The 17,980-nt window shown below is 34.7% G+C and overlaps 1 protein-coding gene across 7 annotated transcripts in view; it reads left to right on the plus strand.

Moving 5' to 3' along the window:
* CENPE (centromere protein E) overlaps positions 1-17,980 on the plus strand; it is a 71,694-nt gene that overhangs the window by 26,559 nt on the left and 27,155 nt on the right. For 6 of the 7 annotated variants that reach the window (XM_057706630.1, XM_057706623.1, XM_057706624.1 and 3 more), the window contains 17 exons: positions 933-1,055; positions 1,137-1,302; positions 1,691-1,845; positions 2,487-2,801; positions 2,914-3,186; positions 3,341-3,499; positions 6,353-6,556; positions 8,964-9,122; positions 10,933-11,223; positions 11,349-11,507; positions 12,393-12,683; positions 13,936-14,226; positions 14,377-14,535; positions 14,757-15,044; positions 15,461-15,745; positions 16,715-16,873; positions 17,045-17,326. In XM_057706630.1, the coding sequence (XP_057562613.1) occupies positions 933-1,055; positions 1,137-1,302; positions 1,691-1,845; positions 2,487-2,801; positions 2,914-3,186; positions 3,341-3,499; positions 6,353-6,556; positions 8,964-9,122; positions 10,933-11,223; positions 11,349-11,507; positions 12,393-12,683; positions 13,936-14,226; positions 14,377-14,535; positions 14,757-15,044; positions 15,461-15,745; positions 16,715-16,873; positions 17,045-17,326 (3,759 nt within the window). The remainder of the gene's footprint in view (positions 1-932; positions 1,056-1,136; positions 1,303-1,690; positions 1,846-2,486; positions 2,802-2,913; positions 3,187-3,340; positions 3,500-6,352; positions 6,557-8,963; positions 9,123-10,932; positions 11,224-11,348; positions 11,508-12,392; positions 12,684-13,935; positions 14,227-14,376; positions 14,536-14,756; positions 15,045-15,460; positions 15,746-16,714; positions 16,874-17,044; positions 17,327-17,980) is intronic. The other variant, XM_057706628.1, reaches the window with a different exon arrangement.

Raw genomic sequence — 17,980 nt, forward strand, 5'->3', positions numbered from 1 at the left:
TAGAGTACTTTTTGTTACCTCCTATTAGTACTCTCTCATTACCTTCTATTAATGACAAATGATTCCTTTTAAAAGTGTTCTCATTGTTCTGAGGCCCTGGGAAGAAAGGCACTTTCATGTAATCCTGGAGTATCTGTTGATAGAATGGCAAGTAGAATTGCCCCTTTTTTTGAATTGTTGTTTATTTCTTTCTCGTTACTCATCCAGTTTATTTATTCATTCATGCATGCATGCATTAATATTTTGCCAGGGACACGTGGTTGAATTCATGTAAGCACAAGTCATGTTAAAATGCCACTTTTTTCTAAAAATGAGACTGTGGATTTTTTTAATGTATTTACTAGTCATTTGCATTTTTGCTTCCGTGAGTTGCCTGTTAATATCTTTTCTCTATTTTTCTATTGGATTATTTATCTTTTTATTTTTAATTTGTGATTTAACATCTTTAATTTTGACTATTAACTACTCACCTATCATGTTTTGCAGAGAGTAACTTAAAATAAAAATACATAGGAAACTTTAACAGGCTAGCTGAGCAACAGTCATGTTAACCTTTTTAAACAATAACAGAATTATTTTAGTGCTTCTATACAATGCTTTTATAATTTTGAAAAATATAGCCAGAATTTTTAAAAAAAACTTTTTTTTTTTTTTGGCTGCACCGTGCAACTTGAAAGATCTTAATTCCCCAACCAGTGATTGAACCCTGGCCCCAGCAATGAAAGCCCCGAGCCCTAGCCACTAGACTGCCAGGGAATGCCCTAAAATATGTTTATTATTGAAAATGTTATTTTTTTATCTATTCTAAAAATACATTTGGCAATTTGCATATTTAACCATTTTTGATTTGTTAGGAATAACATGTACATGTTAAGTCTTTCCCAACTCTAACAAAATTAGAATTCACTAAATCCTTTTTGTCATGTGTATAGGAAAACACTGAAGACCTAAAACAAATGAAACAGACTCTGCTTGATGCTGAAACTGTAGCTCTTGATGCCAAGAGAGAATCAGCCTTTCTTAGAAGTGAAAATCTAAACCTGAAAGATAAAATGGTAAGTTATTTTTGTAGTATTTGTAATAGCAGTTGTAATGATCAGTACGTTTCTGTGAATCTGCAATGTTTCTCTCAATAGAAAGAACTTGCAAGTACATGCAAGCAAATGGAAAATGATATTCAGTTATATCAAAGCCAGTTGGAGGCGAAAAAGAAAATGCAAGTGGATCTGGAGAAAGAATTACAGTCTTCTTTTAATGAAATAACAAAACTCACCTCCCTTATAGATGGCAAAGTTCCAAGAGGTATTTTATCATTTCAGACTTATCTCTTTGCAAATCTGAGTTTATATAAAAATGTACCTAAGGGATTTTGCAACTGTATTACACTAATTAAAAATCTATTATTCTCTGGTGTTTTTAATAGCTTAATATTAAGGTTTAATGTCATTTGGTATCAGTATTTATAAATGTTTCCTTGGACCTCAAACCATAAGGATTTAAAAATTATTTTTTAAAGAAATTGAACCCAATCTTGGACAAGGTGATTAACAATTGAATTAGCTATTTACTCACACTGGCTCTTTCTTTAATAAATTTTATATAATTTCGTTAAATAATCTAACTATATATGTAATGTAGATTGGCCCAATAACTGCAAGCTGTTTTATTTAACTTACTAAAACTTTCCTAGATTTGCTCTCTAATATGGAATTGGAAAGGAAAATTACCCATCTCCAGAAAGATTTGAATAAAGAAGTTGAAGAAAATGAAGCTTTGCGTAAAGAAGTTAATTTGCTCTCAGAATTGAAATCTTTACCTTCAGAAGTAGAAATGCTAAGGAAAGAGGTAAAACTTTTTTTTTTTTTTTTTTTTTAAGGCGCACGGGCTTAGTTGCTTTGTGGCATGTGGAATCTTCCCAGGGCAGGGCTCAAACCCGTGTCCCTTGCATTGGCAGGCAGATTCTTTACCACTGCACCACCTAGGAAGTCCAGAGGTAAAACTTTTTTAAGCAAACAGTTCTTACCTTGAAATAAAAGCCTTTGCCATAGTGCCTTAAATATTTTGCCATATTTTATTTTAAAGTACCAGCCAAGAGACTGTAAATGCTTGATTCAGTTTGCTAGTAGTAGAAATATAAGTAAAATTCTAAGAAAAAACATGAAATGCCTGCTACGCCAGAAACTTAAAAAACACATTAAAATGATAGATAAGGAATTAAAGACACATCCTGATTGTGTTTCTACTGTGTGTCCTTCTCCATGCAGTCCTTACTAGAACCAGAGATTAGAAAACAAGACTTCGAAGGTAAACAGGATAATATATTGTTAAAGAGATGTGACAATAAAGACATTGCCCTTCCTCAATCAGACCTTTGCTTAATTTCAGTGTCTTAAAATTGAGGTGAGGCAGAGAAAGCTTTTTTCCTGAAAATTGCTTAAATAGATCATATATTGCTAACATAGCTAAGTTTTCTTTCTTTTGCATAGATACATGATAAATCTGAAGAGCTCTATATAATAACATCAGAAAAAGACAAATTGTTTTCTGAAGTAGCTCATAAGGAAAGTAGAATTCAAGATTTACTTGAAGAAATTGGGAAAACTAAAAGTGACCTAGCAACTTCCCAGTGGAATTATGAAAGCACTGATCAAGAATTCCAAGATACTAAAAATCATCGTATTGAATTTGAGCAAAAGTATAAGATGATCCTTGAAGAGAATGCAAAATTGAATCAGGAAATAGGAAATCTCTCTAAAGAAGCTCAAGAACTTGGTTTAAATTTGGATGCTTTGAAGACGGAGGTTGGTACAAGGCACCCTCTAGGGGAATGATCTTTAGTCTTCTGGGGTTTGGCGTCCATGTGTACATCACAGAATGCTCTGCTTTTCACATTTACTTTTTCTTATCTTAAAGCTCTCTCACAAAACCCAAGAACTTCAGCAGAAAACAACTGAGAATCAAAAAAGCTTAAAGGAAGTGGAAGAGCTGAAGGAACAATTAGAAAGTAGAGAATCTAGGCTTCACACTGTAGAAAAGGAGAAAACACTGCTTACTGAGAATCTTCAACAAACCTTAGTGGAAGTAAAAACCTTAACCCAAGAAAAGGATGATCAAAAACAACTCCAAGAGAGCCTGCAAGCTGAGAGGGACCAACTCAAAAGTGACATTCAGGATACTATAAACATGGTAAAGCTTTGACTGATTAAACTTTGAAATCTCAGAGCCTCTTTAAAACTGTTACAGGAGCCATCATTTATTATTTATGATCAAGCAATAACCATAAAATTATCTTCATTGTTTCATATCCTAATGGAAATTATTTTCTGTTTCTCCAACAAAGAATATAGATACCCAGGAACAACTGCGAAATGCTCTTGAGTCTTTGAAACAGCACCAAGAAACAATTAACACACTAAAAATGAAAATTTCTGAGGAAACTTCCAAAAATTTGCATATAGAGGAAAACTTAGGAGAAACTAAGGATGAATTGCAGGAAAAGGTAAAGGGTGTTTCTGTTCAAAGTTTTTATATACTTGTATGTGAGCTTTCTCCTTAACCTCAAACACTTAAGTACAGAACCGTAATCTCAATCTTATTTATTATTCACAGTGGTAATAACTCAGAATAATTTACAAGCTTAAGTCTAACGTCTTTGAAATTTCTTCAAGTATAATTGCTTGCAATCAATTTGAAAAGGAAAAGACAAAAAATACTAGGTCAGACCTTGAGCTGATATTTTTCTGAGGCCTGTTATAATTTACAAACATTTAAAAGCCCCTCTGAATTCTAAGATTGTAAGATATAGTGTTTATTATTATGGCTAAAATATTTGTTTTATGTTGGATTTTGTATACTATATTTGTTTAAAGTCTGCTCTGGAATCAATGTGTGTTTCATATTTGTGTCTATTTTTAGGGTTTGGGCCATAGTTTTACTATTAGGTGCTTAAATCTTACCTTAATAATTCATTCTAGGTAGTATGGTTCATTTTGTCCTGAGACCTTAGGAGAATAAGTGCTTAACTAGTTATTGAAGTATATATAAGAAAAGCCAGGATGCTAATGGTGATTTTTTTTAAAGGGAGGTATATTAGTCTGCTAGGGCTGCCATAACAAAGTATCACAGACTGCTTGTAAGCTGTTTATCTTTTTTGCAGAAATATCTGTTCAAGTTTTTGCCCATTTTTAAATTGGTTTTTTGTCATTGTTGAGTTGTAAGAGTTCTTTGTAATTTTATGGATATTTATCCTTTATCAGTTATATGATTTGCCAGTATTTTCTCCCATTTCATAGGTTGCCTTTTCACTCTGTTGATTTTGTCCTTTAATGCACAGAAGTTTTAAATTTTGATATAATCTAATTAGCTTCTTTTTCCCCTGGCACATAATATTCCTGCCTTGGAAAAGGAGCTTTCTCTTCTCTCTCCCTATGCTTGAGTCCTTCTCACCTAGAAAAGCATTTTCACTTCCTCTATTATCTTGTGTTCTCAGCTTCTCTATAATTTGAATCAACCATGGGCCAAATGTTCTTGACCTTGATTTGAAATTTATAACTTCCACTTTCATAAGGGGAAGTTTTTTTGAATAGTTTTTTTAGAATAAGATACAGCAATGTATAGCTGCTTTTTAACAAATGCAAAATGCAATCATAGGGCCCCATGAGAAGGAGGCAATAGAGAAGTGAGGAAAAAGAAGAGTTACACTCACTGGGACCAGCTGGCTCCTGTGGTATTATGTTCATGCTAGAAGCATCCATGGTGATAAAAGAATGGGTCTGGGAATTTCCAGGGGCCCCTCTGTTCATCTGGGCACCAAGAGCTCCATTGGTAGATCTGTCAGGAATCCCCTTGGAGTACCCATTTTCAGTCCTACTTAATGTGTCTCTTTTTGGCAGTGCAATTTCTCTAGTGTGTCTCAACAGAAATTAGATTTTACTCATAACCATGGTATCTGAAATACTTCCTAGGCTGAGTTCAGTTTTGAAATAGACCTTGGGTATCATTATAGAATACTTTGTCTCAGTCCGCTTTGTCTTTGTGTACATTCCTTTGTTTAGGAGTAAAGATGCAGGCTTCTGAATTATGGTATCTGACAAACTGGTCCTAAAGACTATATGTCCCCCTCCTTAATTTCTCATATATGAGTTGGCCAAAAAGTTCGTTCAATTCTAAGGAAAAATAAAAGACACGTTTTTCATTTCCACCAAGAAATGTATTGAACAACGTATTCATTAACCGAACAAAATTTTTGGCCAGCTCAGTAGTTAGCTCTGCACACACCATTGTGCTCACGAATATTGCCAGCACTAAGAGGGTAACTAAACAGAGTATGGCTTGTCCATCTCTGCTTTAGTGAATAGAGCAACTACTAAAAATACTAATCTGAAGATTACATAACAGTATGGGAAAATGCCTGTGATCTAAGTGAAAATGAAAAGCTAAAGTGAATCCTATCCATGTAAATTAATCATGATTGCTATGTTTTAAAAAAAAGTTAATGGAAAAAAACTGGAATGAAATATTTCAGAACTCTAATAGTGGTCATGTTGGTGACACTGGATGATATTTTTTCTCTTTATTTTTCAAATTTTTTTCTCAAGTCAATTATAAATTATTATAAAAACTTTTTAAAACATATGTGACCAATATGGAACTGAATGTATTTATTGGGCTAGTATAAGGTAATGTCAGTCTTTATCTCCTTTTACCAAGGAGTTCACGTTTTAAGTTACCTTTGATTAAGACTTATTTATGGATAAATGAATTTATGTAACATGCTTTTCTTAAGCATTAAATGAAAATTGTACGTTAAGAAAAGATAAATTATGCTATTATAATGTGAGATATAAATTTCTACCAAAATTATTTTGCCCTCTACATGTAATAAAACTCCCACTTTGGTAAATAAGTCTACCTCTGAAAATAAAGATTTATTGGGAATAGGGGATAGGGAATGATTCCCTGCTTTTAAGGAAAGAAATAAAGTGGTAGAGTTCAAAGTGGTTTACTTTTTCATAAAGTCAGGTTAACCCATCATACATGAAGATAATTGTTAATTATCTTTAGCTATCCAGGTAGTTCTTATCAGAGAACAGACACAGGAGAACGCACTCACAAGCCAGACCGTTGGATTCAAAACCTGGTTATTCTTATCTGGGTGACCTTGGGCAAGTGACCTGTCCTCCCCAGTATTGTTTCCTCATCTGCCAAATGGACATAACAATAGGTTATAGTGATGATTAAATATGTCAATATATGAAAATTGTGCCTAGTACATAATAAGTAATATGTGTTGGCTATTTTTATTATTAAAATTATTATTAAGAAATTCTTCTTTAATGTATTTATATTTTAGATGGTTGGCATAAGTGAAAAACAAAATTTGGAAGCCAGAAAAACCCAAGCACTGATTGCAGATGTTGAAGATAATGAGCTAATGGAGCAACAGAGAAAGATACTTTCTTTAATACAGGAGAAAAATGAACTGCAACAAATGTTAGAGAGTATTACAGCAGAAAAGGAACAACTGAAGACTGACCTAAGGGAAAACATTGAAATGGTAGGATTTAGCACTGTATACTTTGCAATATGGTTTTGTCTTAGTATATTTTAGATTTTTACAGCTTTATTGAGGTATGTATAATTTACAGTCAATAAATGTATCTGATGCAAGTGTACAGTCTGATGACTTTTGACAAATGTCTCTGGTGGTGTACCCTCCACCTCAGTCAAGATGTAGAATATTTCCATCACCCCAAAAAGTTCCCTTGAGCCCTGATCTATTGATCCTAATCTTACCCTCTGCCCCAAAAAGTCACTATCCTTAATCACTTTGTCTTTTCTAGAATTTCCCACAGATAGAATCAGACAGCATACACTCTTTTATATCTTCTTTCTACTCTCCTGCTTATTGCTGAGTAGTGTTCCATAGTATGAATAGGCCACAGTTTGTTTAGACTTTCTCCTATTGGTAGAAATTTAAGTTATCTCCACTATTTGGCTATTTTGAATAAAGATGCTGTAAACATTCATATACAGTTCTTTTTATGAACATATTTTTTTTTCTTTTTCTCTAGACTAAACATCTAAGTGGAATAGCTGGCTCATAGGGAGAAGTATATTTAACTTGATGAAAATTTGCTAGACTGATTTCTAAAGTAGCTGTACCATTTTACATTCCCATCAGCAAGTTAAGAGAATACTGATGGCTCCACATCCTCACCAACACTTCATAGTGTTGGTGTTTTTAATTTTAGCCATTCTGTTGGTTGTATACCTCATTATTTTCATTTGCCTTTCCCTAATGACTAAAGATATTGAGCATCTTTTCATGCTTATTAGCGTGAAATGGCTTATTGGCCATTGTGTATCTTTCTGTAAATTATCTGATTGTCTCAGTGATGTGTTATATATTTCAGTGTACAGGTCTTTTCCGTATTTTGTTAAATTTGTTCCTAAATGTTTCTCTTTTATTTATGCTGTTGTAATTTTTCTATTTCATTTTTAATTATTTGTTGTTAATGTTTGTGAATATTTTCAAACCTACTTAATTTTTTGTTTCTAAGTTTAGGGACAATATAACGTGTCTAGATTGAAATTAACACTTGGAGAAGTTTGCTATGGATCCCAGTAGAACCTGACCTTTTGTGTAGTTTTCCATGTTTCTAGGGATTATCTGTTTGGTTAAAATTGCTGAATGTAAATAAGAATATAAACAAAAGTCATATTTGTTTCTCAGTCTCTGGCTTGTGATGTTTTTGTGGATCTTGATACTTGAGAAAGTCAGTGTTTAAGCTTAATAACTAGGATTAGCTCACCTCATGCTAGCAAAGGATGATGCCAGTTTGAGCTTGCTGTTAAGCAATGTGTGAAACCAAAGTCATTCCAGAATATGAAAAATCCCATAACGAGATATATATATATAGCCCATAACCACATATATGTTTGTGTATATATCCACATACATAGGTATATGGTATGTATATCTGCAGATGTATATGGACATATATCTATACATGCGAGGGTGAGTCAAAAATTATCTGCACTCTGGCTGTAGAATTTATTTTAATTAACTTTTAGAAAAGACAAATACATCATTTTTCAACATAATCGCCTTGCTTTTCAATACACTTTGCCCATCAGTCATTAAGCTTTTGTATTCCCTCATTAAAAAATGTTTTAGGCTGAGCTGTGAGCCACGAATGCAGCACTGTCTTCACTTCTTCATCAGAAGTGAATCCAGCTCCTTCTTGATGGCTATCACTTGTGAGACCTTCCTTGAACTTCTCTATCCATTCATACACACTTCTTCTCGACAAAACACTTTCTCCATACTGCACACAAAGTCTTCTATAAATAATGGCACCAGATACACCCTCAGACCACAAAAAACAAATCACTGCACGCTGCTCTTCTTTTGTGCAGATAACAAGCGGGGCATCCATTTTTGCTTGCACCACAGTTACAAATGAACTGATGTAACACGTTCATACCTGCACAGCAGTGGCTGGGGAGACAGTAGCCATGAACGGAAAGCACTGATGAGACGGTGTGGCCAACAGAAGTTTTAATATAACCAGAAGGTGGATCATTTTTGACTCACCCTTGTATATCCATTATGTATATGTATATATATCTAATATATCATCTACTATCAACAAAAACTTAGGTAGTCTCTTTTGGCTTAGGGATAGAAAACGAGCAAACCTCTCATGATAGAATACTAAATCCAGTTCTGATTCTCATGATAAGAATGTAAGGTGAGCGATAAAGAAACGATATTAAAAAAGCTGATTCTTGGCCTTTATGCGATTAAATTAAAGACTTTCTTTTTTTAATTAGTCTTTTCCAATATAGTTTGCCGTGATTTCTTTGTTTTCAGGCTGAAGTAAATGCTGATTCTTACCTGATTTCATAAATGTAAGCTAGTATTATTTTAATCTCAACTTTTTTTTCTTTAATTCTAGACCATTGAAAACCAGGAAGAATTAAGAATTCTTGGAAAGGAACTTAAAAAGCAACAGGAGATAGTTGCACAAGAGAAGAACCATACTAGAAAGAAAGAAGAAGAGCTTTCTAGGACCTGTGAAAAACTGGCAGAAGCTGAAGAAAAGCTGAAGGAAAAGGTGATTTTTTAAGTTATCTTCCTGGTCTTTCCTGACTAAACTTTTTTTTTTACTTTTTTTTTTTTTGTAATAAATTTGATTCCAACAGACCTAAGTTCCAGGAATAACATACACCTCTCCAATGAACAGATCTTAATGCTAATATTTTGGACGATTTCAGCTCCTACTGAAATGTTAACTAACATCCTTTGTGTGGATTCTATTTTTTAGAGTCTTTAAATGGGGGGTCTTCATTCATCTAAACGGATCACTTGATATATTCATTCATCAAGTATTTATTGAGCACTGCCATGGGCCAGGCACTGTTCTGGGCTCTTGAGATACATTAGTCAACAAAACAAAGATTCTTACATTCTCCAAAATGTAAGATTTATCACCACTGTCTGCCCGCCACATCTACACGTTCTGCATCCATAGATTCAACCACCCGCTGATCATAAATATTCAGGGGGAGAAAATTCCAGGAAGTTCCAAAAAGTGAAACTTGAATTTGCCACACAAGGAAACTATTTGCATAGCATTTGCATAGTATTTACAACTATTTATGTAGCATTTATATTGTATTCAGTATTATAAGTAATCTAGAGATGAGTTAAAGTATACAGAAGGGTGTGTTTACGTTATATGCAAATACTGTGTCATTTAATATAAAGGACTTGAACATCTACAGATTTTGGTATCCACAGGGGTCCTGCAACCGCTCTTCCATGGGACCAAAGGATGACTGTGTTACCGTCTCTTAGATTTTTACAATAAGGTGCTATTGTAAAATTATAGAAGAGTTATCGATTTTACTCCCCAAGCAATTCTAAAATGCACCCACTGAGATCTTTCTGTATATTCTAGGAGTAGTGCCACGTGCATGATAGATAATATATAGTGATTTCCATTGTGCTTCTGTATTTTTTTTCCTAATAGGGGTTCTCTTAATTCTCATCCCTTTTACTATAACCTAACTGAATATATTAAAACCTTATGTCTATTTCATATTCCTCCTAAAGAAGTGAAATCAATAGGTTTATGTAAAAGTTAATGCCTCATTGTTTGTTTGGCCCACCCCATATGGACCTTATTGGAAATGAAAGTAAGTTATAAAGTTTTTAAGAGAAGTGAAATTATAGTTATTTGGCAATTATGTCTGCATATTTAATTAGTCCTTAATTTTTTTCATTTTCACTTTACTTCCTTGATTAACCTAGTGGCACTGTATTAGTTTCCTGGAGCTTTTATATCAAATTACCATAAACTTGATGGCTTAAAACAACAGAAATTTATTTTTCATAGTTCTGGATCTTAGAAATTCAAAATCAAGATGTTGGCAGAACCAACCTCCCTCTGAAGGCTCTAGGGAAGAATCCTTCCTGTCCTTGACTCCCAGCTGTTGCTGGTATTCCTTGGCTTATAGCTGCAGCTCTCCAGTCCCTGCCTCCATCTACATATGACCCTCTCTGTGTCTCTGTTTGTCCTTTCCTGTCCTTTATAAGGACATTCTCAGTGGATTTAGGGCCCGCCTTAATCCAGGAGTATTCCCTCTCAGTCCTTAACTAATTACATCTACAAAAACCCTATTTTCAAAGAAGATCACATTCTCAGGGTCTGGGTAGACTTGAATTTGGGGTGGGACACTATTTGACTCACTGTAGACACTATATCTAAAGGTTACTTTACTTTTAGTGCTACTTGTCCGTTTATGTGGGAGTAGTAGGCAGGGCTACGATAATGATTATTTCAGTTCGGCAAAGTACATTTTGTATAAGAATTCTAAGAGGGTAGAAACAAAACAGTAATTATAAAAATTGTATTTTTTAAGAGCCAACAACTCCAAGAAAATCAGCAACAACTTCTTAGTGTACAAGAAGAAATGAGTGAGATGCAGAAAAAGATGGATGAAATGGAAAATTTAAAGAATGAACTGAAGAACCAAGAATTAGCATTGGAACATATAAAAAGTGAGAGGCTAGAGTTGGCTCAGAAACTTCATGAAAATTATGAGGAAATGAACTTCATAGCCAAAGAAAGGAATGATCTAAAGGAATTACAGGAGTCATTTGAAATAGAGAAAAATAAGCTTAAAGAACACATAAGAGAAATTGAAGCTACTGTAAGTCATACCCTTTTCTTTCATCTATTAAATGTTTCTTTAAAAACTGAGTCAGTTGAAAAGGAGGAGACAATGTTGGGATGATGTTGTTACAATTATTCTTTAAATTTCACTTGCTAATAAAGGGTCTGGAAACAAAAGAAGAACTAAAAGTGGCCCACATGCATCTAAAAGAGCACCAAGAAACTATTGAAGAACTAAGAAGGAACATTTCTGAGAAGACTGTTCAAATAATAAATATTCAGAAGAACTTAGAAAAATCTAATACTGAATCACAGGAAAAGGTTTGTCTTTTCTTCCTTCCCTCCTTGTCCCTTCTTCCCTTTTTTCTCAGAAAGAAAGATAAACAGTAGGTAGTGACTGAGTTATGGTTCATTCCTTTATTGAGCAGTATTTGTTGAGTGTCTAATGTAGCAGGTACAGTCCTAGATTACAGAAATAAAATGGGAACAAGGTGGGCAAAATCTCTATGATCATAGAACTTATTTTGTAGTGGAAAGAGGTTATCAATAAATAAGCAAGCAAATGAACAGGATAATTTGAGATAATAGCAAATGCTATGGAGAAAATGAAACATTGGGATAACTGGACCAACCTATGTTAAAAGCCTACCATGTGCCAAGCATTGAGACTGTGGGCATGAATAAGACATTGTTCTTTTTCCCCAATATAGGCATATAAAAAAATCTCTCAATTCCAGTATGATAAATGCAGAAATATGATATGCAAAGTTACATGGTACCACTAGCGATCATGGAAAGGGGGAATCAATATGTACACATAAAAAATTTGTGAAGTAGCATTAGAATTCATCTAAGAATGGGGGCTATTCATTTATTATATAATCTGCTCAATTCCGATTTTTCTCCTGTTGCATTTGGGAACTAGTATAGAAATGAAACATGCAACTGGATTAATGATTTGTTGGTAAAGTGTACTTTGGATGTAAGCTGGAGAAAAAATTATAACAGAATATTACCAGCAGAAAATATTACTAGCTTGAGTAGGAATCAAGGGAAAATGAATGAATAGGCATTTGTGGTCCATGGTAGGCCATGAAGGTTCAAAATCACTTTCATTGCTGTGGAAAGTAGCCTCATCTTTTCCCTTTAAAAAATTATGATAGCACTCTCTAGATAGTAACCTTGGTATTTTATTAATATCACAAGATCCCTGTGCTTCATGAGGAACAGGAACTACTTCCTAATGTAAAAGAAGTCAGTGATATTCAGGAAACAATGAACGAACCAGAGCTGTCGAAAGAACAATCCAAAACCAAGGATTCAATAACACTGGCAAGTATCGAAATGGAAGGTCTCAGGTTGACTGAAAAACTTCAAGAAAGTCACGAACAAATAAAATCTCTCACTAAGGAAAGAGATGATCTTAAGATGACAAAAGAAGCACTTCAGGTTGAATGTGACCAGCTGAAAGAAGAAATTAGAGAAACTTTGGCTAAAGTAAGTTTCATCCTTTCCTCCCATTTAATAAGTGTTTTATAAATAAGTCTTTGGGAAATGGGGCACTTATATTTATAATGTTCCTACCAGTTTTCTTTAAGTGTCTCTTAGTTATGAGTGATTGGAAACAGAACAACTAAAAATTGCTCATAAATACTAAGAAACTGTGGGAAATGAGAGAAAATGTATCAGGGAAGACAGTTATTTTCTTAAATATTCAAAATGATTTAGAAAAAGCAATGTTAAATTACAGGAAAGGATAAAGTCAAAAACACTGTTTTCTTCCCTTGTTTAAACCTATTTCCCCATCATCCCATAAGGCATTACCATCTTCTTCATTGATCCAGTCAGAAATCTGGGACTCATCCCTACTGCTGTCCCTGCCTCCCCGCTCACTCTGTAATCCAAGAACCGGATCTTATTGATGTTAAGGTGTCTGCCTGTGTGTGAAATCCTCCCACTCTTCTCTCCACATTGCCGACACAATCCAAACCATGATTGTTTCTCTCTGACTTCCTGCGATAGCCTCCTACCTGGTCTCCCCATTCATTTCATACTTCTCTAATTCATTCCCCATCCTGAGCCCAAGTGATCTTTTCTTCTTAAAACCTTTAGTAGCTCATTGTTCCTCTTGAAATACAGACCAGTGTCCTTCGTCACATGACCTACGAGACCCTGGATCCCAGAGCTTGCTAGTTCCTAGTCTTATTTCATCGCACTCTTCCTCCTGCTCATCGTCCTCCAGCAACTCTAGTCTGTTTCTCTTCCACATCTCTGGCTTTCAGATGTTCTGGTCTCCCTTCCTGTAGTATTTCCATAGTCTTTCTTGCATAACAAGTGCTCTCATCCTTTAGATCTCAGCTGAAACTTTCCATCCCCCAGGAAGCCTTTCTTAATCACTCACAATAGGTGAGGTTTGCCGCTGGTACCCTGAAAGAACCCAGCATCTCTGTTTGGTAAGATTTGGTATAATATGTATCTTTCCTTCTAAAGTGTGTAAGTCTCAAAAAGGCAGACCATGTAAAGTGTCATTTACCATTTCATCTCCAGCCTCTAATAGGATTCTCACAACACAATGAGTACTTAATAAATGTGTTAAATATCTGAATAATGGTGAGTGGAAATATTGTTCTGTAAATGAGCTGTTGAATCCCTGACTTAATTGTTTTAGAAAGTATCCTTGTTTCTTTTCCCCTAAAATAAAATGAAGTGTCTCTGGATATCAACAGTATTGTTTTATGATTCTTTTAAGATTCAAGCATCTCAAGACAAACAAGAACAGTCCTTCAATCTGAAAGAAATGGACAGTGAGACTAAGAAAACCATGAGTGAGATGGAGCAGTTGAAGGAGCAATTCAAAGTCAAAGATGCAGCACTACTAAGACTAGAAATGGAAAAGCGTGAGTTGTCTGAGAGACTACAGGAAAGTCATGATGAAATGAAATCTGTAGCTAAAGAGAGAGATGACCTACAGAGGCTACAAGAAGTTCTTCAACGTGAACGGAACCAACTCCAAGAAAACATAAAAGAAATGGTAGCCAAAGTAGGTTTCATCCTTTTTCGTGTGTGTGTGTTGAATATTCTGTAAGCAAATATCTTGGTAAAAACTAAACCTTTGGGGAAAAGGAGTTAGTTGTAGTATAATAGTTACAATGTTTTCATAAATTTCTTTCGATTTCCTTTAATAATAAAGCACCTAGAAACCGAAGAGGAACTTAAAGTTGCTCATTGCCACCTGAAAGAACAGGAGCAAGCTATTGGTAGACTGAGAGTGGATCTTTCAGAGAGGGAAACTGAAGTACCAAGCGTTCAGCAGGAATTAGAAACAACAAATGATAAATTACAGGAAAAGGTAAATTGGGAGTAAAGGAGAGTGGGAGGAAACTTAAGGGAGGTAGCTATCTGGATTACAAAGACTACTGTTTACCTACTAAATAGTTCCAGAAAGCATCCTGGATTTTTTTCCTTAAAAAAACGTACATACACATACATACACATATACATACATAAACACGTGTGTGTGTGTGTGCACGTAAGTGTATTTTTGGCTAATAACTTATTACTATTTTTAAGACCCAAGAGCTTCATGGGAAACAGAAACAATTTATTACCATCAAAGAAATCAGTGAGACTCAGGAAAAAATGAGTGAACTGGAACAGTTAAAGGAACATCTCAAAGCCAAAGATTCATCACTACAAAGAATAGAAAGTGAGAGGCTCCAGTTGACTGAGAAACTTCAGGCAAGTCAAGAAGAAATAAAAACCATAATTAAGGAAAGAGATGATCTGGAAAGGGTGCAGGAAGCCCTTCAAAAGGAAAGAGACCAACTCAAAGAAAACATTAAAGAAATGGTAGCTGAAGTAAGTTTTCCTCTTGTAATGTGTTTGGATATAAAAATAGTGTTAAAGTGATAGTGATGATGTTCACTATTAAGTCTGGTTAATTTTCCTCCAATCACAAAGGGACAAAAAATCAAAGAGGAACTAAAAGCTACTTACATTCTTCTTCAAGAAACCATTAATGGAAGGAATAGTCAGAGAAGACGAATCAAGGAGCAAATATTCAGAGAGACTTAGGAAATTCAAATGCTGAATTACAGGTCTTACTTTGCCAAGTCGGAAAATAACATCTGATTATTGTGTTCCTCATCTCCCTTATGGAAGAAAATGATATATACGTTAGACTAAAATATAAAGATGATTACCTTAATTTTAGAAACAGTCCTTTTTCCTAAAAATTTCTGCCTGTCTCCTAACTTTCTTTATGATTTTCTCAGATTCAAGAACTTCAGGAAGGACATCAACTTCTTAAGATAAAAAATGTCAGTGAGACTCAGGAAAAAATATGTGAAATGGAAAACTTGAAGAAGCAACTTGAGGCCCAAAAGTCAACGCTGGAAAATACAGAATTGGAGAACATGAGGCTAACTCAGAGACTCCATGAACATCTTGAAGAAATAAGATCTGTTACAAAAGAAAGAGATGACCTTAGGAGTGTGGAGGAGACTCTCAAAGTAGAGATAGACCAGCTCAAGGAAAACATAAGAGAAACCACAATTAGAGTGAGTTACCATCTCTCCCCCAACTAGTAAATATGACATCATATCCTAAAAGAACCATGCTTGATAGAGTTGGTGGAGATGTAAAATTGGTCCAAACTTGGGGAAGGCCGGAGGGATGGATATATGATAATACCTTCCAAAGTTTTCAGTAAGTGTATGCATTGACCCAAAAAAGTCCAGTTATTGCTATTTACCCTGCACACAGCACAATTGCGCAAAGATAGTTGTAGACAAATATTCATTGTAGCAAGTTACAATCACAAAATAACGCAAACCCTGAAAATAGGGACTGGTTGAATAAATGCAGCGCATTCAGACCATGGAATACCAACCGACAGGTAAAGAACAAGGTAGAGCTGATTTGAACGTATCCTGATAGGGAAAAGGGTTATGTTACAGAATAGTGTATGTAGAATATGTTGACATCTAAAAGTCACTTGGAGGGCTTCCCTGGTGGCGCAGTGGTTAAGAATCCATCTGCCAGTGCAGGGGACATGGGTTCGAGCCGTGGTCTGGGAAGATCCCACATGCCACAGAGGAACTAAACCCATGAGCCACAACTACTGAGCCTGCATGCTGCAACTACTGAAGCCTATGTGCCTAGAGCCCGTGCTCCACAGCAAGAGAAGCCACTGCACTCAGAAGCCCATGCACAGCAACAAAGAGTAGCCCCTGCTCACCACAACTAGAGAAAGCCCACACACCACAATGAAGACCCAACACAGCAAATAGATAGATAGATAGATAGATAGATAGATAGATAGATAGATAGATAGACAGACAGACAGACAGATAGCTGAAATTAAAAAAATTTAAAAAAAAATAAAAATAAAAAAAAGTCACTTAGAGAATGAGAACTGGGAGGCCTAAGGAGAGAGGGGAGTTTTTACTTCTTACCCTGTACCTTTCTACACACTGTTGAATTGTATTATTCTGAATGTATTATTTTTCTTTCTCCAATAATAAAAGGACCTGGAAAAACAAGAGGACCTAAGAATTACTCAAGTGAATCTGAAAGAGCACCAAGAAACTATCAATAAACTCAGAGGAATTATTTCAGAGAAGACAGATGAAATATCAAATATTCAGATGGATTTAGGAAACACAAATACTTCCTTAAAAACACAGGTATTTCTACTAATATCTAAATAACTGAGAGTTTGAATCCAGTCTTTTGTGTTATGAAACAGGATATGAGTTAGCCTAATATATGTAGAGATTTTGCTTATTCAGTTCAGAAACTATTAGCTTTTTCTCTATATGTATGTATATCCTAACATATTGTATAATTATCTCAAGATCCAAGAGCTTCAGGAGAAAGAACATCAACTCTTTAAGGTAAAAAGTGATCTCAGGGAAAATATATATCAAACAGAGCAACTGAAGAAGCAATTAGAGGCCCAGAATTCAACCCTGGAAAGTATAGAAACAGAGAAGTTGAGGTTGACTCAGAAACTCCATGAAAACCTTGAGGAAATAAAATCTGTTATCAAGGAAAGAGATGAGCTGAGAAGAATGGAGGGAACCCTCAAAACAGAGCGGGACCAGCTCAGTGAAAGCCTCAGTGAAACGAGAGCTAAAGTAAGTTATACTCATTCCTCTTGCCAGTGAGTTAATATGATGTTTTCCTTACATCAGTGAACGCTTCTTTGAAATGAGTGGTACTTTTGGTGAGAGTTAACAGCATACAACCTTTTGGTAATTTGCAGATAATTTGGTATTAATTTTTTAAAATTTTAAATTTTGTAACCAGCATTTTCTTTATGGACTTTTCCATATATGTACACTTACTCAATTGTTAAGATAAAGAAAAAAAATATATAAACCACAAATACCATAAGGTTGATCATTATAGCAATTTGTGATAAAAAGTAGGAAATAACCTAAATGTCTATCACAAGGAAACTGGGTAAATATAAGCAGTATGTCAGGATACATGCAACCCTTAAAAAAAACTGAAATAGATTTGAATGTTCTAATTTGGAAGCTCAAAATAACTCTTAGGGAGGAAAGAATGTTGTAGAATAGTAAGTGGGTAGCATGTTTGCCTCTGAAAAATATGAGTATGTTGTGGGGAGGTGAGGACAGGGAAGGGAAAGCTGAAAACTTTCTAACAACATCAAAGATGTGGAGTAAGAAATAAGAAATGTATTATTTTTACTAAGAAAATGTATCACTTTATTAAAAAGAAAATACTAGTTAACATTAAGCTATGTCATTGTTTTTTAATTTTTC

The sequence above is a fragment of the Hippopotamus amphibius genome, chromosome 13, assembly GCF_030028045.1.
Source record: "Hippopotamus amphibius kiboko isolate mHipAmp2 chromosome 13, mHipAmp2.hap2, whole genome shotgun sequence".
Classification (NCBI taxonomy): Eukaryota; Metazoa; Chordata; class Mammalia; order Artiodactyla; family Hippopotamidae; genus Hippopotamus; species Hippopotamus amphibius.